The sequence below is a fragment of the Pelodiscus sinensis genome, chromosome 4 (genome assembly GCF_049634645.1).
Source record: "Pelodiscus sinensis isolate JC-2024 chromosome 4, ASM4963464v1, whole genome shotgun sequence".
Lineage (NCBI taxonomy): Eukaryota > Metazoa > Chordata > Testudines > Trionychidae > Pelodiscus > Pelodiscus sinensis.
In genome coordinates this window covers 18,205,972-18,231,532 of record NC_134714.1, presented here as the reverse complement: position 1 = coordinate 18,231,532, position 25,561 = coordinate 18,205,972, and the positions used below count along the sequence as shown (strand labels likewise).

The 25,561-nt window shown below is 41.4% G+C and overlaps 1 protein-coding gene across 4 annotated transcripts in view; it reads left to right on the top strand.

The window, feature by feature from the left end:
• The window catches only part of INF2 (inverted formin 2), a 79,908-nt gene extending 69,594 nt beyond the window's left edge, over positions 1-10,314 (top strand). For all 4 annotated transcript variants that reach the window (XM_075926455.1, XM_075926459.1, XM_075926458.1 and 1 more), the window contains one exon: positions 5,209-10,314. Coding sequence is in view for 1 of the 4 variants with exons in the window: in XM_075926458.1 (XP_075782573.1) it covers positions 5,209-5,237 (29 nt within the window). In the remaining 3 variants the exon portion in view is untranslated. The remainder of the gene's footprint in view (positions 1-5,208) is intronic.
• The last annotated feature ends 15,247 nt before the right edge of the window (positions 10,315-25,561 follow it).

The window sequence follows — 25,561 nt, the reverse complement described above, 5'->3', positions numbered from 1 at the left end:
AGGATAACTGCAGGCTTTGCTTTTGTCTGATTATTGTTTTTTCCAAAAATTGTAAAAATGTAATTTCAGTACATCCATCCTTTGCAATAGGTGACTGCTCCTCCCCTCAGCTCTCGGTGGTGGGCGAGGTATATCCATTACAGAGCTGCTTGTAACAGGCTTATTGGAATGATTAAAGCTGAATAATGGACCAGGGAAGAAATTCTGCTTATACAGGACTGCCACTCTAATTGAAATCCAATAGCTCAAAAGTTCTGGTTTTGCAAAGACATGTGCGTGTTCTTAAAATTAAGCTCATGAGTAATCCATGGAAGTGAATGGAGCATGCAGCTGCTCCCAGTTCAGCACATGTATACTGATGTTCCTGCTAATCTTTCCCATCCATGTGTGGAATAATTTTATGTGCACCAAGGCATGTGTGAATGTGCACTACCAGCAGAAACAAAAAGCATAGTGGTGAGCACTCTGCTAATCAGCTAGGCGGCATTTGAATCGCTCCTGAGTGGCTGCACAAGCTCGCAGCTTACAGGAAACACTGATGTACACATCGTTCCAGGACCATGTCTGTACTCGAGAGCTTGCAGCAGCACAGCTATATTAGTGCAGCTGTGCCACTGTACAATCTCCCATGCAGTCGCTCTATGCTGAACAGAGAGCTTTCCCATTGACATAACAAACCCACTGCCAGCTAGTGGCGGTAGTTATGTCTGCAGGAGAGCATCTCACGCCAACACAAAGCTGTCCATGCCACCTCTTTTGTCAAGGTAAGCTGCGTCATTCAGGAAGGAGGGGGATATTTTCTCAAACCCTGGGTGACATAAACTTTTCCAACAAAAGTGCTAGTGTAAACCTAGCCTGGGACTGGGGCCTAATTTTGCATTGTTTGCGACCACTGCAGATATGGGTAAACCCAAGTTTTCTGGAACTCTCTATCAAGTGCAGCAGCACACACACACACACACGCAATATTAGGCTACCGTATGTTCTTGACATTTTACATTCCAGTTTTGAGAAAGTTTTGGGAGACCCCCTTCCAAGACTTTCGTTTTCCAAAGTTTGCCTTTTGGGACAAGGAGGGAGAAGAAAGAAGGACTGTACTGGAATTGCATAGTTACAAGGTTTTCCTTTGTATTTTAATCATGATCAGCCATAATGAAATGAACAAATAATCTGAAATTTAAATTTATGTCTGATTTTATGAACAAAATGTATTTATTCTACAGAGTCTGCCGTTTCTTGCTATGTATGAAGTACTGGGTATCCCTCCCTCGTGATCTGTGGGAGCTAATATTCCTTAGGCAGTCACCTAGTTGTGGTGAAATAGAAGCCGCTAAGACCTTTTATTTGTACTTGCTGTATCAATAGCCTGAAAGCTGCTCTAATTTACCGTGATGGGAACCAATCTCTCTCAGCCATGTGGTAGCCAAGGATGAGCCAGAGAGCTCTGTGTTCTGGAAGCAGGCCTTCTGGGACTCTTTTCGGGTTGTTTGTACCCCATTTGCTACTGAGACACAACCAGGTGTGGTTCTCTACGATGTTGTATAGAGGACACCATAATGAAGAGGGTGCTTCTGTGCCTCTACCAGCATGAGTGCAACATCACCCCAGCAGGAGCAGGGCAGCCTGCTCTTCAAAATGGCCTCCATCCCAGACAGTGCATATGAGGTTGTGCTGTGGTGCTGGAGTCCTGTGAATAGGGTTGCCAGGTGTCCAGTCTGGTATCTGCAGTCTTTGTCCGGTTAAAAAAAAAACAGAAAATACCGGTAAAATGTCTGGTATTTTCTGTTTTTCTTGGACAGAAGACCACTTGGGACATTCTTCCCCCCGCGGGAGGAGTAGGGAGTGTGGAGCACTGGGATTTAAAGGTGCAGTGACCCTGTTTTCTGTGCGTTTTTTTCGGCTCAACAAGTTAAGTGCCCCCCGCCCCCTGGTTTTTTTTTTTCTCAACCCATTGTTTTCCTGACATGTTAGGTATTTTTTGTGAAAGTAGGAGTTGGGGTTGATGTAGGAATCAGGTTCTATGACTGGTGATATGCAGGAGATCAGCCTAAATAACCCTAATAGTCCCTCGTGGTCTTAAAACTAAGGTTCTGTGGGAAAAAAAGCCTGTCATTATTCTACTGTTGTTGCAGATGCACAGCATGCTGAAAACTGGTAGAGGTTCAGCACTCAACAAATAACATTAAGACACCGGATAAAGAAGGAAAGGAATGTGTTTCAGTGTCAGGGATTCATTGTAGCGTGTTCTTCCAATATTTGACCACTAGAGGGCATTAACAGATTGATATGAAGGTGAGACCCTATCACAGTGGTTCCAACCTTTTTATACGGGGAACAGCAAATCCATTTGCAAACTTGAGGTGGACCAGCAACATTTGCATATTCATTATGCAAGTAAAATATGCAAATAAAACATTTCCTGTTTGCCAAAATATATACTCCCACCCCTCCATACACTCCAACCCTGACTCCTGTGCCTCCCCCGCCCCCCCACCCACACACCCCGCATTATTTTATTCATCCCCAGCGGCCAGAGCAGCCAGCCACCGGACGGAACAGATCCTGCTCCCCGGCCATGCAGCAGGTTCCGCCACCCTCCTCCCCGCAGCAGGTCCCAGTTCCCTCCCCATCCCCCCAACCCAGCAGGCCTCGGCCTCCTCTGCCATGCAAGGTCTCAGTCTCCCCATCAAGCGGCAGACCCCAGCTCCCTCACGAGAGCAAGACCTAGCCACCCACCACGTAGCCATGGAGCAAGGACCTGCCCCTGGAGGCTCACCACGTAGCTGTGGTACAGCCCCACCCCCCCCAGTTGCCGGAACAGCTGCTCACCACCCAGCCATGGACCCACCCAGCACTACAGCCACTCCCCACATGGCCCCGCCTGATGGGCCATGATGCAGTTGTCAGAGCTAGAACCGGGGCCACTTTTTTCACAGAGCCTTAGTTTTTAAGGCCACGGGGGACTATTAGGGTTATTTAGGCTGATCTCCCGCATATCACCAGTCATAGAACCTGATTCCTACATCAACCCCAATTTTCTTTAAATAGCTGTTTGGAAAGGACACATGATGCTCCTTTTGTTTTCTCCTTGCCCACAAAAATACAGCTTTGTTCTTCAAAGAGTACAAGACAAATGCTTCTACTTGCCACTTGTTTCTATTTGAATAAGGTAATGTGATCAAAAAAGGGAGGAGGAAAAAAGAAAATAAATCAGGGAAGAAGTAGAGTTCAACTTTATCAAGAGCTACAAAGAGTCACAGGTTGTTGGTATAAATACTGAGCCATTATGTTCCTAAAATATTTTTCCTAATAACCCTCATTAGCACGTTCAGAGTTAAAGCCAGATTCACACTTCGTATTTGTAACTTCACATATAAAAATGATACATGAACAAAAACAGGATATACAGAATCAGCAGATTTTATCATTGATATTACATGATGCAAAAGCATCTTCGAGTTATTCATATTCATATTTATAAGCCAAATTTCATAAAACATGAGCGGGGCATGACAAACCCATCTTGTCTTCTACAGCTGATTCAGTGTTTCTTATCATCTTAAATTTTCTCATCTTCCACTAGAATCTAATTATTCACTCTTGGAGGTGTGCACATCTTTAGCCATAGTGAGCATATCTGTAATACATTCATGAGATCTGGAGGAGATTTTGTTTTGTCAGTTAGCTGGACAGCACCTTAAAATGAACAGATTAAGGCTCCAATTCTTCAAACTCTTCCTGAAGTGCCTAAATCATACAAGTAACCCCATTGTTTTCAGTGGTACTACTCACCGTAATAAGGCTGTGAAAGAGTAGAATTCTTCAACGCTGGAACTTTGATGTTTTCTTCTTAAATTTTGCACATTGGGGGCACATCTAGACTACCCGCAGCTTTTGAAAGAAGATATGCAAATTCGGTGTGAATTTGCATATCTTCTTCTGATCCCATTTTCAGAAGAGTTTTTTCAGAAAAAAACAGTCTAGATACAGTTCTTTCGGAAAAAAACACCTCATTTTTTTAGGAAGAAGGATTCTTTCTAAAAGGTTTTTTTTTTTTTAAAGGACTGCTTTAAAAAAAAAAAAAAACTCTTCCGAAAACGGGATCGGAAGAAGAGATGCAAATTTGTGCCACATTTGCATATCTTCTTTCAAAAGCCACGGGCAGTCTAGACTAGGGTTGCCAGGTGTCCGGTTTTCTCCCGGACTGTCCGTTATTCAGGTTCCCGTCCGGTAAAAAAACCCAGAAAATACCAGACATTTCACATGTCCGGTATTTCCTGTTTCCCTTGCATGGAAGCCTGGCAGGGACAATTTATCCCTGCCGCATCTGGTGGGGGTTGGGGGAGTGAGGAGTGCGGGGCCATTTAAAAGTGCAGTGCTCTGCCCCCCCCCCCTTTTTTTTCTTGCTCAACAGAATTTTTTCCTGTTTTTTTTTTTTTTTTGCGGGGCGGGGGGAAGGGGGGCTGGCGGGAAAGGTGTTCGGTATTTTTTGTTAAACCATCTGGCAATCCTAGTCTAGATGTGCCCCGGGAAGATTCAGTTAAGTCTGTGCTAAATGTCTTTTGCCATCACTATGCTACCACTAGAGTTCCCACTGTATTCCAGTCACAACCCCATGTATGCAAGTTATTCTGTGCTAGAAGAATCCTATATCTGCATGCAGTTCTATGTGAATGCAGTGGGAAGTCTGTCTACTCAGATTTACTTGTGGGACCAGTGCCAAAGTCAGTGGCAAAACTGCCAGCTCCTGCAGAGGAAGCAATATTAGCCCCTATGCTAGATGGATCTAACTAGCATACAGCTGAAAACCTAGCATGTTCCAACATTCAGCATGGAGAACATGACATTTATTGTTTAAAGTACTGTGCTGAATTATTGGCAGTGACCAGCTCCTGAACAAAGAACATGATTAAACTTTTCAAACAAAGTTCAAATCTCAGTGCATGATTGAGATAGAGTGTTCATAGTTTTCACATTAATAATGTTACCATTTTTTCTTTCTTTCTTTCTTTCTTTCTTTCTTTCTTTCTTTCTTCTTTCTTTCTTTCTTTCTTTCTTTCTTTCTTAAAATGCACTGGAGTATCTGGTTTATTTGATAGATGTAAAGCCAATTTTCCTAACTAGTACTCCACATATACAAAATACACACACACAAACACCTGACTACCACTATTTTTTGTTGTAATTGTTTTATATTTTCTCCCACAGGTGTCACAGCAAAGCAGAAGAATAAATAATGAAGAGTCAGTGAAACACCTATAAATCCATGTAATGCTGCCATTGTCTAGAAGGCACATTCCACAGCGTTGAAATTCCATTCTTGATAATGTTTGTAGTAATACTTTTGGAATGTCAAGTTTCTTCTAAAATGGTCTTTCACTAATCCTTCCTTGGGGATTCAGGGTACCCAGCAAATAACCGCCAGATGCAAGAGACCTCCAGAATGTGCCTTATGTGAATGCTGCAAGAGTCTGGTGCTGAAAACCTCCATGCCCAGAACTTCTGTGGAAGCTGACGAGAGTTTCATGTGTTGTGGGCTAATAGGAGTAGGACTCTAATAAACTTCATTTGGGGGCAAATCTTGCAATCTCTTCCTAGGCCAAGCTCTTATTGGCAACCATGAAGGTATGATCTGCATGATGACTGCAGCATTTTACCCCTTGAGTAATTTTAACAACATCAGTGCGACAAAACTGAATTATGGGTAAAACTAGGCACTGTCACCAGCATCTGACTGGAAATTGTTACTTCCTATTCTAGTGGCCTACCAACAATTGGAACTGATATTGGACCAAATATAAGACTTAATTCAGATGAACACACTTTCCCTTGCTAACATTTTAAACAGGGGCTATCTGTTAAAGGAAAATATACTCAATAGCTGGGTGTACAAACACTAAAGACTTGTCTGTGTGGAGAGTTAGTTCGTATTAAGTTGGAGTTTAAATGTACAGTGCACTGGCCAGCTGTTCACTAACTAGTCATATAGACCCTGGGACCATACATTAGAAGTTTTACAGTGCACTTTGATTTACTCCAGTTTCAAATAGGAGTAGATCAAAGTGCACTACGGAACTTCAGTGGATATTCAAAGGTTCCACAATGCCAATAAGTGTGAGTGACAGACTGCCCTCCAGCTTGCTGCATGCTAACTCTTCAGAGAGACAAGTCCTAATGCCTAAATCTTGCAAAGACTTAAATACGCATTAATTTTTAGCATGTGACTAATTCCATGGAGTTCAATGAAACTTCCTATATGCATAAAGTTAGACACATACATAAGTCTTTGCAGGACAGGGGTCAAGAGTATCTATTTTGTTAAAGAAACAGGAAGAGATTTTTTCTAGGTGATCCATTCCAAATACTTTAACTAATATTATTTGGCAAATCTCTGGTTTGGAATATTTATTGCCTGCCGCATGCGCTCAAAGGCATTTGGACTCAAACTATAGAATATTTAGAGTCTCTTTCAGTTTAAAAGCTAGTTATGCAATTTGTGCTTTAAAACCGAGAACCTGCAGAATTTTATGTTAAGAAGAAATCAGAGCTTTATTTCTGAATTATGTTTTGTAATAACCTTGTACCATATAATTTTGTACATTGCTGTCAGTTTGAAATTCTGTGTTTGTTCAATCTGTATTGCAATGTTAGATTGCAATGGGAATGGTGTAGAAAATCATTACTTTTAGGAGTCATGCCTATATGCAGTAACATGCTGAGCATATATAATAGTGTTCAGGTTAAACTATTTTGCATTGCTTAATAAGACTTGATCAAGGGTCACTTATTAGCATCTGTACTGGACAAAGTTCAGAATTAAAACAGTTTAGGAGTCATGCCTATATGCAGTAACATGCTGAGCATATATAATAGTGTTCAGGTTAAACTATTTTGCATTGCTTAATAAGACTTGATCAAGGGTCACTTATTAGCATCTGTACTGGACAAAGTTCAGAATTAAAACAGTGGCTACCTTTACCTCAAAACTTTGCTTTGAGGCTGTGAAAATTGGTTAATGACAGCAATTAACAGTGTAGAATGAACCAGAACCATTATCAGATTTGGCTGAGGAAATTCTTTGTAGCAGTGTAGCTAGGGTTGCCAGGTGTCCAGTTTTGAACCGGACGGTCCAGTATTTGAGCTTTCTGTCCAGGAAACAAATTGAGAAAATGTAAATGTCTGTTATTTTCTAAATAAGATGAAATGTAGATTGTGTTGTAATGTCAAGTGTCTCCAGTATTTTTGTTGAAACTATCAGGCAACCCTAAGTGTAGCACAGCAGCATTTGAAATCAAGTTCACCATTGTTGTAAGCATGTAGAGCAGCGGTTCTCAAACTGTAGGTTGTGACTCCATTTTAATGAGGTCGCCAGGAGCTGAAGTCCTGTGGCTTAATCTCCTTCTCTCCCTTCTGGGGTAGTGAGGCTCGGGCTTTCCCACACACACACCTGGGGCAGTGGCTCTCAGGTGGCCTCAGGTTTCGGTCCCCACTCCTGGGGCAGTGAAGTAATTTTTGTTGTCAGAAGGGGGTTGTGGTGCATTGAAGTTAGAGAACCTCTGATGTAGCAATTCATTAACTTCAGTGGAACTGCACTATCAGCAGTGAGCGTGACCCTTAGTAATGAGAAAACACACATATACACACAGGCTCCGTCTACACTAGCCCCTTCTTCGGAAGAGGCATGCTAATTTCGAACTTTGGAATAGGGAAATGCGTGGGGGATTTAAATATCCCCCACGGGATTTAAATAAACGTGGCCGCCGCTTTTTTTCCGGCTTGGGGAAAAGCCGGAAAAGAGCGTCCAGACTGGCGCGATCCTCTGGAATAAAGCCCTATTCCAAAGGATCCTTATTTTGGTCCTGTCTGAATTTCCACGAGGTGTACCGGTAGTTCGGAGTAGGAACCTAGTCCGAACTACCTAGTTCGAGCCCCGTGTAGCCGCGCTACACGGGGTTCGAACCAGCGGGGATTTAAAAATGGCGGCTCCCCGCTTATGCAAATGAAGCCCGGGAAATTCAAATCCCGGGCTTCATTTGCAAGTGCGGTATGCCTACATTACCCTCCTAGTTCGAACTAGGAGGGTAGTGTAGACATACCCTCAGATGGCACTTCCTCAAGCGTCAGGCCTCGTGTGCAAATCCCAGAGTGCCAATCTGCAGTTCCCCCACTCCAACTGGAACCCGGGCTTCAGTACACTGGGAATCAAGCATGCTTACTCAGCAGGTCTGACTGGATTCAGCACTTACTGATTCCTCCCTGGCTGAAGATGGATAGTGACAAAACTTGAGTAAAACCAGAGTATTGTTAGTTTTACTTATAGTAACAAAGCCTGTAGAGAAAAGGCATTTTAGGACTAAAAGCAGTCTACATTTGTCTGTATTACCCAAAAGCTTATCATCCCCTCTTGGTCACCTAGTCAGGCCTAATTTCTTCAGGCAATCCAGCAGATGCCTGCACCTTAAGGTTTCCCCAAACAACAACTTGTCTCTGTCTAGGGAACACTCCTTTCTAAGTGGTCAGAGTTGCTTTGTTCTCACATTCTTGGGCTTTAACCCCTCTGGACAAAACTAGTTTTGCAGGTTGGCTTGGGAGGAGGTAAAATATTGATGCTAACAGTGTGGGCCTTGTCCGCTGAACAACACTCAAGCGTTTGCTGAATAGTTGCTTCTCCTGAGTCACCATTCTTCTCTTCCTTTTTGTTTTCTTTATAGTCACCTACTAAACTACACCAATATATTCACACAGTAAACATCCTAAAAGCAATGTCAACATTCATTATTCCCAACTCATGACAGAGCAGTTCCAATTTTGTCATAGGAATAATTTAGGAAGGGGATATGTGACAGGGTAGAAAGAGGAAGGAGGTCTGACTGAAATGTGCAGTTTTTGGCAATATTTACCTGAGATCTTTGCAAGAAGCTCCCATTGATTGTGTCACAAAAGAGCTAAGTATTCCTCACGATTTCTCAGTAGTCACCTTGAGGCCAAATTTAATGCTGGTATAAGCAAGGCCCTTCTAATTTGTTTCAATTGATTTGCATCTATTTATGCCAGTAGTGAATCTGACCCTCAGAAAGAAATTCACTTTTCCTTTAAGAAGTTTAGTAAAATTACAGCAAATATGCAAATACAAGTACATGAAACAATCAAACCTGAAAAATCCACAAACTTTTACTTATCAGGTTAACTTTCCATGTCTCTTTAGCATTAAGCAACATCAGCATCATTAATCTATGGTAAACATAAATTCAAACACTTATTTTTCCAAGGTCCTTGCATTAGAGGAAGGGTTTTATTTCTTCATTTCAACATTTTGAAAACATTTTGAAAAAATTAGAATTTAAAAAAAATGAAAAGATTAAATGAGAACTTTCCTGTTTATGGAGAGAATTTCACTCTATTTTGTATGGTTACAGTTGTTATGATTATTATAAAGTTAACATATTGCAGCCTAAATAAATATTCCTACTGGAATCACTTATTTAACAGTCTTATCCCAGATTTGGGATTGGTCCTGCCTGGGGCAAGGGGCTGGACTTGATGACCTCCTGAGGTCTCTTCCAGCTCTATGATTCTATAATCTCAGTCCTTCCCACAGTGAAAAGAAATAGAAAATCAAATTGTGAAACAAATAGTACATTTCACTTCTCAGTTGCATTCCTTTTCCACCCTCTTCCACATCTGTATTGTGCTTAAAGCCTTCATCCTGCAAAGACTATGCATATGCTTAACTTTATGCACTTGCCTTCAGAAGTAACTAGAACTACTCATTCGTAAAGTGAAGCATGTCAAGTAAGCATCTTTGCAGGATGAGCGTCTTACCCTGCAAGCTCTTTGGACTTTGACACCTGCTTGGCTATAAAGCACCCTAGCATGCTGTTAATGGCATACACTCAATAATTTTCATTAAGTTATTTTCTCTCATAGTGGACTTGTCTACAAATTTATAATAGTTTTCGACCTATAGATAATGCTAACAATTTCAACATTCTGTGTCAATGGAAGGTATGTGTAGAATGGGGCTAGTATGCCTTTGTGAACAAAAGTTATGCAAAAACCTGGCTGCCATAATCTCTTCGTTATTTGATTCACTTGTTATGTGCTGTTGGAACAGCAGCTTAGAGAAACACCAAACTCAAGGAAATTTACCTTATAGAAAAGTAAACCAGTTTTCATTCCCTCTAAATATAAAGGCTAGTTCTACAGCTTAATTTTTTTTTGGTTGTCTGTATGTAAAGGGTTGATTTTTGTACACAGTACTCTATTTTGAGTGCAATATAGAGCTTACCAATAATAAATCAGCACTATATGAAATCCTGCCTTTCTTTATTTGGTCATAATTCATCAAAAAAGAGACTCAGTCCTGGAGCACTAGTCCTCAGTCACACTTTCAATAATGGCTTGAAAAACAGTTTGGTCCTGTCTGAAGCCTTTACTACAATGGAGCTTCCAAAGTTGAGTAGCCCTGCTACAGAGAGAGAGAGTACGTGTGTGAAGGAGGAGGTGTGTATACACATACACACACACACTATAGGTACATAATACATACTTGCACAACTTCATCCGTAATAGTACACAGACTAACTCACAATAGGCTCTTACAGTGTTTTGCCATGAAAATCTTGTGTAAAAATGCACGTAAAACTACATCATGCAAAGCCAGACAGAAGAGAGCTAAACTCCCTAACCATGCTTTAGAGCCCAACTGGGCAAAGCCCATAATCTTTCAAATTCAACTACTTTAATCAAGACAAGTTATTGAGCAAAGCCTATGCTAGCAAAGGCACACTAACAAAATAGAATTTAGAGGGCCTGATCTGAAATGGTGGTAAATGCCTTTGTCCCAGAAGCGGGTTTGCCCTGGAACCTGACGTATCTAATCACCAGAGGATTTTTGGATGTAAATAAACATAGACTCGATTTCAAAATGTAACCAAGTATATTGTAAATACAACAGATAAAACACAAGAATGAAACAACACTGAATAAATCCAACCCCTCTCCCACTGATATAATAGGAGACAGTACAGATAGGATCATAAACTAACGGCTGTACTCTGTCAGAGGTTCACAGGTGCTCAGGACCTTCTACCCTGTGGCTGCAGGTAGCCATTCGGGAGGAACTCTGAGGAGTCTTTAGGCGTTTAGGTGTAGAGTAACTCACAAAGCACTGCAGAGGGCCTTTACCACAGAATGCAGGCTTTGCTTCATGTAGTCAATGTTGTCCGATGGTATGAGATGCAGGGAGCTGTGGACTCACTACGCTGGGCAGTTGCCACAACGGTAGATCCAAGCACCCTGATGGCGGTGGGATGAGGGCTGTCCGTACTTAAGGTAAAACTGGCCTTCGCCACGGCTTCCAAGTATAACAAGCAACTCTCCTCCACAGTGATGACAAATGGCCGACCTGATCCTCTCAGGAACAGGTGTATTTAAGGATTTAAAGGCAAGAAAACAGCTAGAATTCCTATGGGCAGAAAAATAGTGACTTGTACACAGTCTATATGCGTTGTGCATGTTTCCATGCTGTGTGCACACAATTGGTGTGCAAAGGTGTTTTTGGCAGCAAAGTCTCTGTCACTCATGACAGGTTCCATTTTGAATTGCCTGACTCCATTGTGATTTTACCAACAATATCCTTAACAACTACAAAGACAACCTAAGATAATTGGGGTTTTCAACCAGTAGAAAATAAATAATAATGTTTGATACTGACAAAACTTCTTTGTACCACATGACAGAATTCTGCAGAACATTTAACTAGCACTCTTTTGCTGAACCACAAGAGAGAGAAACACCTCAACAAGCCAGAAAACTACCACCCCAGGGGTCCCAAAGCTAGATAAACTGCAAGTCTTCCTTTCAGAGTAGACGTTCAAAGGATAGCTGCACAATGAACTAAACAGGGTGCGAAAGTGAAGCATATTGTCAATCCATTTTTTGAATTGCCCTGGTTCACCAAATCTTCCCGAATTATCAAAATGGGTCCCCATCTGGAAAAGGTTGGGAACTGCTGCTATAGGGTTATCAGAATGGTTTGGGCCTTTATGCAGTTTCAGGTGAAGAGAGTCAGGTTGGACCCTTAGTTGACAAGATTTCCATTTTCCAGAACAAGCCAGGATATACATCAAATACCTGTTCTGAGAAGATTTTCTCCTGCAGGATTTGGAATCATTGAGAGATGGGGAGAACTGTTGCTGTCCTATGTGTGGCATGCACAATAATCCAATCAGCCTCTACTGAATTGGTTTGGGTAAATTGCTCCTTGATTGGATGGCTATCTATATTTACTAGAATCCTCTTGAAGAGTTGGTATATTTTGCTGACAACATCTTCATAATGATTAAGGATGGTTCTTCAGCTACTTATGAGCACACAGAACCCCTTAGAATGATTGAACATTCAAAGAAAGTAAGCACTTATTTCTGAATGTAGCCTGATTTCAGTTTTTGGGGCTTAACTCCAGGATAAGGTAATTTAGGAAGTCTGATAGTGTGATAGCAATATAGCTGAACTAGGTAGGCTTTTGCTACACTGAAGAATGAACACACACACACACACACACAATAATGAAGGGAATCTACAGTTCTCCTAGCTATATTCTTTCCAGATCCCGCAGATATATGTTGAGACATAGAGCTAGACTCACTCACTGAAATTACTGGACACTCAGGCTCTGATCCCCAATGGTATTTTGGCTCCTACCTTTCACTGGAATCAGAGTGTTGCTTTGATGCACAGTTCTGCAAGAGCTCTACACAAGTCTCAGAGGGTATGTCTACACTGCCCTCCTAGTTCGAACTAGGAGGGTAATGTAGGCATACCGCACTTGCAAATGAAGCCCGGGATTTGAATTTCCCGGGCTTCATTTGCATAAGCGGGGAGCCGCCATTTTTAAAACCCCGCTGGTTCGAACCCCGTGCAGCGCGGCTACACGGGGCTCGAACTAGGTGGAACGAGGTGTACCGGTAGTTCGGACTAGGAAGCCTAGTCCGAACTACCTAGTTCGAGCCCCGTGTAGCCGCACTGCACGGGGTTCGAACCAGCGGGGTTTTAAAAATGGCGGCTCCCCGCTTATGCAAATGAAGCCCGGGAAATTCAAATCCCGGGCTTCATTTGCAAGTGCGGTATGCCTACATTACCCTCCTAGTTCGAACTAGCGGGGTAGTGTAGACATACCCAGACAAAGTTAGGTCCCCTGCATACTTTCAAGGATCTGAGCTTCTGTGTCTTGCAGGATGGAGCCCCCATTCATGAGGCAAGCCCATTATTGGCACCATGATCTGTACAACCGTTCTGCGAGAGCCACTGGACTCCAGCAGTGACTTCCCCTACTTGCTTTACCATTTACACAACTAGCACTAGATGCAGGAGCTCCAGAGTGGTTCAGAAAAGTTGGTAGAAGTCACGAATCCAGAGCCACATCAGAATATACTTTAACCCTGAAAATGCTCAACAGGAACATTACTCCCAATGAAGAGGAAGAAGGATGAAAAGTAATTGTTTTCCACCATCTTCAGTGAGCACCCTCCTCGTGGAAGTTGCCACACTGCCAGCTCTAGAGATCAGGGCTCTTGCTGCCCACAAAGCAACAACAAAGGTGAAAGTGGTTATGTTTTTACAGCCCTCTCATCAGCATATTGTACCAACCCTAACGTTTATCATAGCAAGAGGGTAGCATATATATATTCAGTCCTTGTCCTCTCTGAAAATCCTTCAGATATTCAATCAGAAGCATGTACTCTCCAATGATTAAAAACCTGCTATGTATGCAATCGATAAGCTTGCTGTCTGGTTTACTTCTGTTTATTTCATTGGCTTCTATTTACTTCGCCAACAAGTCATTTTATTGCATTTCCACATTTCCTAAATAACTTCTTTAAGTCCAATTGTTTCTCAATTAAAACTAATACTTTTGGATTCACTTACTTTGGGGACAGCTTTTAAGATAACGCGTCTGAGCTAGTATGTCTGCAAAAAAGGAAATGTCAGGTTTTTGAAGTGTCTCTATTCAGTAATGACTAATGAATGCGCTCTCAGGTGTCCAATATAGATAACTAGAGAATTTACCCAGCATTACCTGGGTGCTTGCGGGGGCTCAGCGTAAGGTGTGGGGGTACAGCAGTCAGAGCAAAGGGACTCAGGGCAGGGAGTGGGAGGCATGGAGGAGCTGAGGGCTGGGGAGAGGGCTTAGGGCAGGGGTAGCAAGGTGGAGGGGCTCAAAGCAGGGATTGTGCAGGAATAAGGCTGGGGGGACTCAGGCCAGGAAGATGGTAGGGGGCGTTTACTGGGGCTGCCTGTGGTGGTGAAGGTGGCGCTGCTCCAGCTGTGGCTCCTGCAAAGGGGCCAAGATTGCACTGCATAGGCTGCTCCTCCTGGAGAGTTGCAGGGGGCTGGAGCTGCTCTACCCAACCCCTCACCAGCCACCAGTTCCTGGAAGGGGGCTATCCAGCTTTCCTGGTGGCTCCTCAGAAGTGGGGGCTGGGGCTGGGCTGCCCAGGCCCCCTGTCCTTGACTCACAGGGAGGGGGGCAAGACCAGGATGCAGTTCCCCCTTCCCTGGGCTCCCCGCAGGGGAGGCATGCTGCAGTTCCTGCCAGGCCCAGGCCCTGGTTCTGGCACACACACCCCCCTCAACGTCTCCTCCCAAGGGAGGGCCCTGGCATCTTCTGGGGGCCAGGGCTTCACTGCTCGGCCCCAGGGGTGGTCCCAGGGGGATTTGGGGAAAGTGGATAACTTACCCAGTCCAATGGCCAGCAGAAGGTGAGTCCAAGTTGGCCACTCTCTTGCTGGGGCAGCTTCCCACGTTATGGTCACTCTGCAGTATAACTGCCCCTCTGATCAGCCCTCTCCTCTCCCTTTCTATGTAATGGGAAACAATTAGATTCCGGGCACAGCCCCATTTTCCTAGCACAACCAGACCCTGACCTTGCTTTAAGTTAGGATAAGAGGAAGCTGCATACCAAATTTGGTGGTCCTAGCTCTTTCCATTTAGGAGGAGTTCTTGAACAAACGGATTCATGGACAGACAGACAGACAGATGTAGTATTTTATCTACTATAAATACTAAATATGTAGACAAGTCAAGATAAGATAATGTAGTTGTGTATCTTAAACAACTCTAGCAACAGTAAACTGAGAGTCTTTGCACAGCTAAGAAGTTATATGTAAGTAAGACTTTAAAAAAATCTAATCTTTCACAAAGTACAAATTTAGATCCTAACTTTGGGAAATTGTGTGCTCGTAGATCACATGATTTCAATCCATTGATAAAACAGATGTAAAGAAAGAGATACACAGCTTGCATTCTGTCATATTATAGACATCAGTAACTCTTCTGATTGGGATGATTTAGAAGCATATTGAAATAGGCAGGATACTCGCATTTATAGGTAAATTTACTTTTACTGGATTATCTCATCTTGGATATCCTATTTCAATCAAGATCTGGCTCATCGCCTCTATGGATGCTAAGAGAATGTCTATTAATTAAATAGCCACCTGCATTTCATGAGATAATTGGTTCGTTTTCACAGTTTTCTATAGCAAGTCAGTACTTGCTATGTTTATTAAGGGATGGCTACCTGGATTTAATTAGAATGAGATGAGGGCTTCAAGCTTCCAAATGCTTGAAGATAGTAGATTTTGTATGTATAAGTGGATATAGTCTAATATTAAGAAACTTCTTGTGCAGTTTTTTCTTTAAATATACCATAAGTCTCACTAGAGTACTAATGGCAATACAAGCTAAAGTGCTCTCTACTGATAATACTAAACTCTTAAACTATCTAAAAAGGGATTTCTCCAGATACTCTCAATGTATAATTTATAATCGCACTTTGTTATAAACCCCTTTATCAGTCAAAGCATATTAACTATATCTGTGAATAATTTATATTCATATTTCAAATTCTGTTTTTAAAAAGTTGTTCTGTGAAAGAATCCTACAGCAATAACTTAAAACACTTATCTGAAAAAATAAAGCTTCCTAATTAAGTCTATTATTGATGCCATCAACAGCATAATTAACATGCATAAGCAGTAGAAGTTTAATATGATTATTTCTAATATGATATTTATCATCTCATTGTAGTCTTAGCACTTTTAAAGCTGAAAAGATTATTTCTCATTAAAATAATTCAGTTATAAAATCCTCACTTATGCTGCTAAAGTAATTAAAAACATCTGCACAACTTTAATACAAAGATTGTAAGACCCTAAAGAGGATACAATCAGTTGCTTGCATAAAATAAATCAAAATCTATTTTACCTTTGGGAAAGTATTAGTGATTATTTGTTCAAAAATTCAAGTAGAATTCAAATAGACAGCAGACATAAATAATGCTCATTTTATGCTTTAGTTCTTTAGCTGTTGACTGTCTTAACCCAAGTAAAATTTGAAGTGATTCTATTTCATACCTCAATCAAATGTAACTTTGGTGTGAGGCTTTTGCTTGTTTCTAATGCAAAGCTCTTGCCCATAAATTAAGATTAAAAACCATCAACCAGCAGTTTTACCACTTTCTTTTAATCTGGGTGCCATTGTTCCCAAGTTCACTGTGCATATAGTATAAGGTCATTGAACACATTGTCATCAGTATAAAAGGGGCTGGCTTTTTGAGATGGCAGTTTGGGTTACTTTAGAATTTTTAGGGCAGTCTAGGATTGGAAACGAGTAATTTCTGGTTCTGATCCCAGTCCTATCACTGACTTGTGTAGCTCTTTGCAAATCACTTTAAATTCATTAATTAATGTTAATCCAGAACTTTGGAAATATGAAGCATTATAGAAATACTAAGGCTTCAGTCCAACAAACATGCCTGAGAACTTTTCTCAGAGTGCCATTAAAGTGAATGGAGCTACTGTACGGACATGTAAATTAAGCCTGTACGTTATGTCCATGATCAGACCTGTTGCTATTGCTGCTACATACATTATTTAAAGGGGAAGATGTTTACCTACAATCCTTGGAAAAGTCTTCCCACTGCCTATAGATCTTAGCTTCCTCCCGCTCTGAAGTGCAGTAGGCCATGTTTCCACCTGCTTTCCCGTTAAGCTTAGTGATGAAGACGACTGCTAAAGTTTATTATGTAGCCAAGGAATCTAGGAAGTATCTCCATACTTTTTTGTCTCTAGCAGTTCTTAATGCCCTCTCTCTGGGAACATCCCAAACAAGTGAAATGTCTTCATTTCAGCAGGAGAAGAATTGTCTTTTGCTTTGGGAGAAGGAAGAGGAGGAAGCCAGCAAGGTGAGAATCTTTCCCTGTGATGCTGAAAACTGAACCAAACTAAAAATAGAGCCCTCTAGATTCAGTGTGCAAACCAAGTGAAGTTAAAGATGTTGCTAAGAAACATAAACAGTGACAACTATCTTAGGCTTCTAAGATGCTTCCAGATTCAATAATTTAAGCTGGAATGTACCAAGGACCTACACTGATATTAAGAGAGAAATTGTCATCCTCTTTTTCAAGCACGCCTATGATTCTAGAAATAAAGGTAAGTAACAGTAACTTCCATTTTGACCTTGATCAATTACTAATGATGCAATGTTAGCTGTAAAATCAGTTCCTCTTATTTTTGGCATATTCCTCCTAGTTATACTGTAGCTTCTAAGTTTTTCCTTCAGCTTGAATGATTGAGAAAGGAGGACAGAACCAAGTTTGATGCTGAGTCTGACACTCTGAAGCAGCTAATTAAGCTATTGCCTGAAAAACATGAGGTAGTGACACTATTTCTTAATTCTTACACAGCTACAGTGTACTTGGTTCTGTATAAAATACAGGCCAAATCACAGTCTCAGCTCTTAAGAGCTCACATTGTATGGGACATGTTCTACAACTGGATCCAAACTTGCTCTAAGGAGTAATGTATGTTTCCATGTGAAGCCGACTGCAAGATTTTCTGTGTCAGGAAAGATAATGGAGTAAATAATTAAGGAATCCATTTGTAAACATTTTGAAGATAATAAGGTGATAAGTAACAGTCAGCATGGATTTGTCAAGAACAAATCGTGTCAAACCAACCTGATCGCTTTTTTGAGAGGTTAACAAGGAGGGATGTTAAATATCGGGTAATTGAATATTCTCACAAATATTGTGGAGGACACAGCATGCTGTCACCACTTGGGGTATGTTCCTCTTGCCAAAGTTCAGGCAGATGAGAAGACGGTTGAACCTCCCTCTGAGACACCCAAAGGTGCCCTTCACCACAACGCGGGCCCTGCTGAGCCTGGCGTTAAACCATTCCTTGGCGGGGTCCAGGTGTCCAGTGTAGGGCTTCATAAACCAGGGGAGCAGAGGGTAGACTACATCCTGCACGATGCACATTGGCATGTCCACATCCCCAACCATGATGGTGCGGTTGGGTAAAAAAGTGCCGGTGTGCATTTGCTGGTAGAGGCTGGAGTTCCTGAAGATATGGGTGTCATGTGCCTTCCCCGACCACCTGACAATAATGTCCATGAAGCAGCCACAGTGGTCCATGACAGCCTGCAGGATCATGGAAAAGTACCCCTTCTGGTTGAGGTAGTTGGATGCCTGGTTGTTGGAGGCCTGGATAGGGATGTGAGTGCTGTCAATGGCCCCCACACAGTTGGGAAATCCCATGGTGGCAAAGCCAGTGACAATGGGGTCCACATCGCCCAGGAGATGAGCCTACGCAACAGTATTGTGCGAATGGCCCTCACCACCTGGAGAAAGAGACAAACAGAGAATCACAGGCTCCCAAACCCAATTCCCAAAGGCTGCTGAGCCCAACTCCCCTCCCCTTCCCCACACACCAGGCCCAACCCAAAAGAACCTCATCCCCTAGCAGGGCTTTGTGAAGCCAGGACTGAAAAACCTCCTGGGGAGGGAGCTTCTACCACCACCACTTCACTTCTCTAGGGAACCCCATTCCAGCAGTTCATCACCCGCCCAATAGCATAATAAAAGAGTCCTACCTGTATGACATGGTTCCCAGTGGAGCTGTGGCTGTCCGGCATGACGAGCTTCCAAATAGCCCTGCTTCTGTAGGGGGATGGCAGGTCTCATGTGGGTGTCCTGTCGCCGGTGCATGGGTGAGCCACTTTCAGAGCTCCAGGAAGGTGTCCTTCCACATGCAGAAATACTGGAGCCACTACTGGTTGTCCCGACGCTCCATGACGATCCTGTCTCACCAGTAGGAACTAGTGTCCAATCACCAGAAGCGGCAGTACACAGTGTGCAGGAGAGGGTGGGAGGAGCTGTGCTGCATGAGCAGCACATGGAGAGAGGAGAGCAGGTGCCCCACAGGATCCTGGTTCCACAGTGCCATGAGGGCAGCCTGCAAAAACTGCACCCAGAGGTGTAGCATGAGGTTCAGGAGCTGGAGGCTGCTTGGCAGCAGGCCCGGCTCCATGGCAGAAGTGCTGTGGTGTCCGCAAGGGTAACTAGTGCAGGAAGTGGAACAGGTTTGCTGTCCCTCAAGGAGGTAGGCAAAGGAGAGGAGCCTGAGACATAACTATACAGGGGGGTCCCTTTAAGCACAAGCCTCAGGTAGCCTCAGGAAGCAGCTCCAGGAAGTAACTGCTATCCTGATGCCCTGCCTGAGTGTTTCCGGGGGGTCTTAAATGCAATTCAAGCTCCAATCAGTGTGCATGCTCTATTTTGAAATAGCTCAGTGCTACTTCAATGGGCATTTGCAGTTTTTATTCTGAAATAGCTTATTCCGAAATAACGCTGCTGTGTAGACATACCCAGAAAGTAGTCAGCAATGGTTCACAGTCATGCTGGAAGGGCATAACAAGTGGGATTCTGCAGGGATCAGTTCTGGGTCTGGATCTGTTCAGTATCTTCATTAATGATTTAGATAAAGGCATAGACATTAGTCTTATAAAGTTTTTAGGTGATACTTGCTGGGACGGATTGCAAGTACATTGGATGATAAGATTGTTATTTAAAATGATCTGGATAAACTGGAAAAATGGTGTGATGTAAACAAGATAAAATTCAATAAGGACAAATGCAAAGTACTCCACTTCCAAGGAACAATCGGTTGCACACATACAAAATGGAAAATGACTTCCTAGGAAAAAGTAAATGGAACCTAGGGGTCATGGTGGACTACAAGCTAAAAATGAGTCAACAATGTAACACTGTTGAAAAAAAAAAGCAAACATCATTCTGGGACGGATTAGTGGGAGTATTGTGAGCAAGACATGAGAAGTCATTCTTCTGCTCTACTCTGCGCTGATTAGGCTTCAACTGAAGTACTGTGTCCAGTTCTGGGTGCCACATTTCAGGAAAGATGTGGACAGATTAGAAGAAATCCAGAGAAAAGCATAAAAAATTGTTAAAGGTCTGGAAAACATGTCCTATGAGAGACAATTGAAAGAATTAGGTTTGGTTAGTCTGGAAAAGAGACGACTGGGAGGGAACGTAACAGCTTTCAAGTACCTAAAATTATTTTCCTTAACTCCTGAGAATAGGACAAGAAGCAATGGTCTTAAGTTGAAGCAAGGGAGGTTTAGGTTGGAGTTTAGGAAAAACTTCCTAACGGTTAGGGTGGTTAAGCACTAGAATAAATTGCCTAGGGAGACTGTGGAATCTCCATCGTTAGAGATTTTTAAGAGCAGGTTAGACAAACATCTGTCCGGGATGATCTAGATGGTGCTTGATCCTGCCATAAGTGCAGAGGACTGGACTTGATGACCTTGTAAGGTTCCTCCTTGTTTTATGATTCTATGGTCTGACACTGAGACAAAGATTAGACAACAGCACATTGGGAGATTGAGAGTGGCGATCACTTAAAACACAGGTGGTCCTTTTAAATTGGCTACGAGTTAATATAATGTTGAAATAAGTTAGCATAGTGGTTTCAATCCTTTTTTTCATTTGCAGACCCCAAAACATTTTAAATAGAGGTGCAGACCTCTTTGGAAATCTTAGACACAGTCTGCAGACCATGGGTTGAAAACCATTATTCTGTGGTAGTAACACTCTTACATGAATCCCCTACACATAATTTGTGGACCCTCAGGTGTTCATGGGCCACAGGTTGAAAACCCCTGTGTTAGCTAATGTGGGGTTCTCTAAAGAAGCCAGATTTCCAGAGGGGCTTTAGTGATAAGGAGGGAAATTGTTACCTAACTTGAGTGTATATTCTTCATATTTATTTGTATTATGGTAAATCGTCTGACCACTACCACCCTACTAGTCACTGACCAAGACCGCATTGTGTTAGGGGCCATAAACATCCAGAACAGACAGATGGTCTCTGCTGTAAATGGCTTACAGTCTATGCTTTTTGCACTCACAAAATGGCCCTTGGATGCCCAATTGCCCACCTTGTCTATATAAATACTCACAGACATATGCAGCACAGGCAGTCCTTTTTCAAAAGTGGGCTCTGTGTGAGTATGGAAACTAAATGCCATTATTCGTGTTAACTGGTTTATACGGGGGAAAATATAGTAAAAGGTGTGATGAATGAACTACGTCAATTACATTAACATAGCATATTTTATTGGAAATACTTTTCTCTTATATATTACTTTAATAAATTAACATAGCTAATGATGTGCTTACAAAATGCATTTACATTTAACTTATTTCTTGATAACAAAAGGTATAGTGACTGAACTACATAAATTACTTTAACACAACATATTTTATTGGAAATACTTTTTCTTTTATTATATAACTTTAAGAAATTAACATAGCTAGTGTACCAACAATTCTAACAAAATCCACGTCTGTTCACTTGCACAAATTGAACAGTCCCAAGTATGTTTCATGCGGAAATGGAGCTCCCTATTTAGAAGATTGGGAATACTGATTTCATAATTACATTCATCCAATTATTACAGTTAAAAGAACAGTATTTTCCACAGGAATTATGATATTTTCAGCTTATATTTTTAGTAAGTTTTTTTGTGTCATAGCCTATCATCACCCAAGCCAATTTTTTGAAATATTGATTACAATAACCATTTTTGTGTGATAAAATAAAAGAAAGAGAGGTGAGAGAAGCCTAGTGGACAAAAGATGAACTACTTAGTTCATAGCCAGAGGGAAAGGATCTGGTAGTTGCATTTTATGTGACACACTTAACAGAAGAGTCCAGCAAATGCCTATGATCAGGCGCTACTAAGAGCTAATTATCAGTAGGCCCAATTGGGGCTCTGGGGGAACCAATTTCGAGATATAACTGATCCAGTTATTTAAGTTAGGAAATCTGTAGAATCTGTTCAAAATTTTGTGTTTCTAGCTCTTACCGTTTCTGAGATCTTTTGGGACAAAAACAAACAAACAAGCAAAAACAAACTTTCTAATATATTTATAAGATTAGACAGGGAGCATGAAATCCTGCAAATAAGAAGCAAAACTAGCAAGTGCAGGCCAATTTTATCGCTTTCTTGTTGGGGTTTCTAAGTAAGGAGAATCTTCATTGACTTCAACTTTCTGGGTCTGAGTGAGAGATGCATGTCAGCCTGAACATTGCTGGGGACTGAGACTACAATACTAGAAGCATGTGCTTCTACTGTTAACTTTAAGACGTAACTCATCTACTTACAAGCTGTAGTAGACTCCTTCTGTGCACAAGCGTCTATCAGGGGTCACCTAATACACACTAGTGTGTATATAGTGGATTATGTAAGTGCCATGCAGTGCTGACTAGAGGAGCAGCCTTCCTGAATTAACTGGGCAGCCTGGCAGATGTACAGTCATCTCTGTGCTATTTATGAAAACAACTGGGACATGTTGTAAATTGTTTCAGTGTTCTATAAAAAAAAATCTGAAGGTTTGACTACTAGTTTGCATTCACAGACACTGTTTTTAATATTCTGAAAAATGCTGTAGAAATGTATTTTATATTTGTCTCAAATTTTATTTACTTCTTTAAAATAACTCCTTTAAAATGCTATCTTGGCTATTCCAACATTTTTATAAATCCACTGAGAAGGATTCAGGATTTCCATATTGGCAAATACTGCCTCTCATTTAAAAGAGGATGCACAAACCACATCTAGAGACACACAAGAGGCAAAGTGTGGTTTAGTGCAGTATTTCTCAACCAGCGGTACGAGTACTCAAGAGAAGTCGGGAGGGATATGTCAACACAACTGAAATTTGGAGAAAACTGAATTTTTGTTTTAAGTTTTACAGCGCTTTATTATTTTTGTACTTTTTACACCCAAAAATGTCATTGCCTGCATGGCTACAATTAAGTTGTTTAAACAAATGTGTTGCAATGGTAGAAAAAAATTTTTGTCTGAAAAATGTAGATACTGGGGGTACTTATAATTTTTTTAAAGGGGTACTTTATAAAAAAGAAAAAAGGTTGAGAAACACTGGTTTAGCGGAGTAGGCCTCAGGAGACAAGAGTACTATTCCCAGCTCTGCCCCATGCCTACCAGGTGCTCTTGGGCATGTTCTTTTGCCTCCCTATACCTTCATTTCCCTATCTTAAAAGTGTTTTGAGATCTACTGATGGAAAATGTTATACAAAAACTAAGCATTATTATTGTATTACTATAATTACAATGCAGAGGTTGCAATATGATGTGGGTGGTCTCTGAGAAGGTTTGATTTATTTGTAATCTAATCCAATTAGAGAAATATCTGGTGTGGTGGCATTAAGAGAACAAGATAACACTTGTGCTGGTCTTAGTTCAGCAATGTGCAACAGTCATGCTAGACATACTTCAGCTAAACACGCCTATATATCTTGCATTGACTTGCTCTTTTAGCTACCAGTTGTAGATTGAATGTATGCTGTTATGTGAAAAGACAAGCAATATGTTGGATTTACTGTGGCCCAGAGCACAAAACTCCAGGAAAATCCAATTTCAAAGCACCTGATTGAATGTATTTAAACCGTTCTCCTCTCCCCCCACCCCCGTTTTTTTTTAAAGCACTTAACCAGACAAGGGCTGACAGTTTTCTGTCAGTTGATTCTTAAAGCTGGAAACTTTCTGAACTATGTAAGTAAGCCTTCTTTAAATCATTGCATTTTTATGTATGGAAAATACAACTGAAATCCACTCTCCTCTGTAAATACTGTATAAAATAAAGCAAACACACTGAAGATACTGGTGGTTTTAAAATTAGCACTTTGCTCAAACTAACTGAAACCAAAGCAAACCAAACTCGTATTACTTTGTTCCACCATATTTTGGAAGTACCACTGCAGTTCTTATTGGGAAGTTAGTCTTGCCTGTAATATATTTCCAGGAATACATTCAGCTAATGTTAATATGTTCTAATTTCAAACATACCTTGCTTACATTTTAAGATCTGTTTCTGTACCCATTGAAGACAATGGGAGCTTTGGCAACAGTGGCCAGTGTCAGATACTTCAGTGGGAATGAACAGAACAGGGCAATTTATTGAGTGATAAATCAATGTATCAAGTGACTCTTGTTAAGAGTGTGCAGGGTCTGGCATGTAGTGCTTACTATAAGAAGCAGTATTTACCCTACCCTATTATCATTACAGAGTCAGATAAGCTGATACTCCCCAAATTCACAACTATAATATTGTTTAAGGTAATGGATAGGGAAGAACTTATCTCAACACATGTCAACTGTACTTTCTCAGTTCTGACTTTTTAAAATTAAGCATCTCAGTGTCCACATGTGTAAGAACATTAACTATACAAATTAAATACATTTCCCTAAAATTTAAGAAGATGAAAAAAGCCACAAGGATTTACTACAGCTTCCCAATGACCCTGAATGTGTTTCAAAGACAGCAGGGTATGACCTGGTTTTGGTTTGTCTGTTTGGTTTTTAATCTTCAAGGGTGGGATCCACAAAGGTACTTACCCACATAAACCCCAGACATAGCTGCCTAAAACAGACAGTTTTGGCTCTACTGCAATACACGAAACTCCCCTCAAACTCTGTAGGCACCTAAACTTTCTTGCTGTCTATGCTTCCAAAGTCAGAGTTCCCAAAGTGCCTATATTTCTGCTTTTGAGCATGTGCACTGCTGCAGATAGCCTAATCTCTCTGACATTTTTTGCGGAAGAGCAGATACGCTCTTTCAGAAGCCCTGTCTTCCTCATGCCATGAGGAAAAAGGACTCTTCCGAAAGAGGAAGTTTTTCCAAAATGTTTTAAGATGTCCCCATATATGATGAAATAAGTATGCCAAGGCATCAGAAAATTAATCAATGCTTTTACAGTCACAGATCAAATCATCCACATTTATTTATCCACATGTCTCCTTAAAAGTAGCAAATAATTCCAAAATACTTTTGTGAGATTTATTGATCTTCCCATATTATCTTTTTTGATGCTTAGCTTCAAGCAGTGTTTTTCTTTTCTCAACCTTTGCAGTTTGTTCCCTCTTTTCTTGGTTTTCCTGCATTCAAACATCCAATGTGAAATAAAACATCTAAGAGAAAAATTCCCAGGAGAACAGCTGACAGGAGATATTTGCTGTTTATAAGCAAAAGCTGTTCCAAACATGCATCTTCTTTTGATACCCACTGCAGTGGCTCAAGCTCTGGGAGTTCCTGGCCAGCATTGTATGGCTAAGCAGATTTATGAGGAACATGACTGCCTCTGTGCTCTTAATTAATATTACCCTGCTTTAA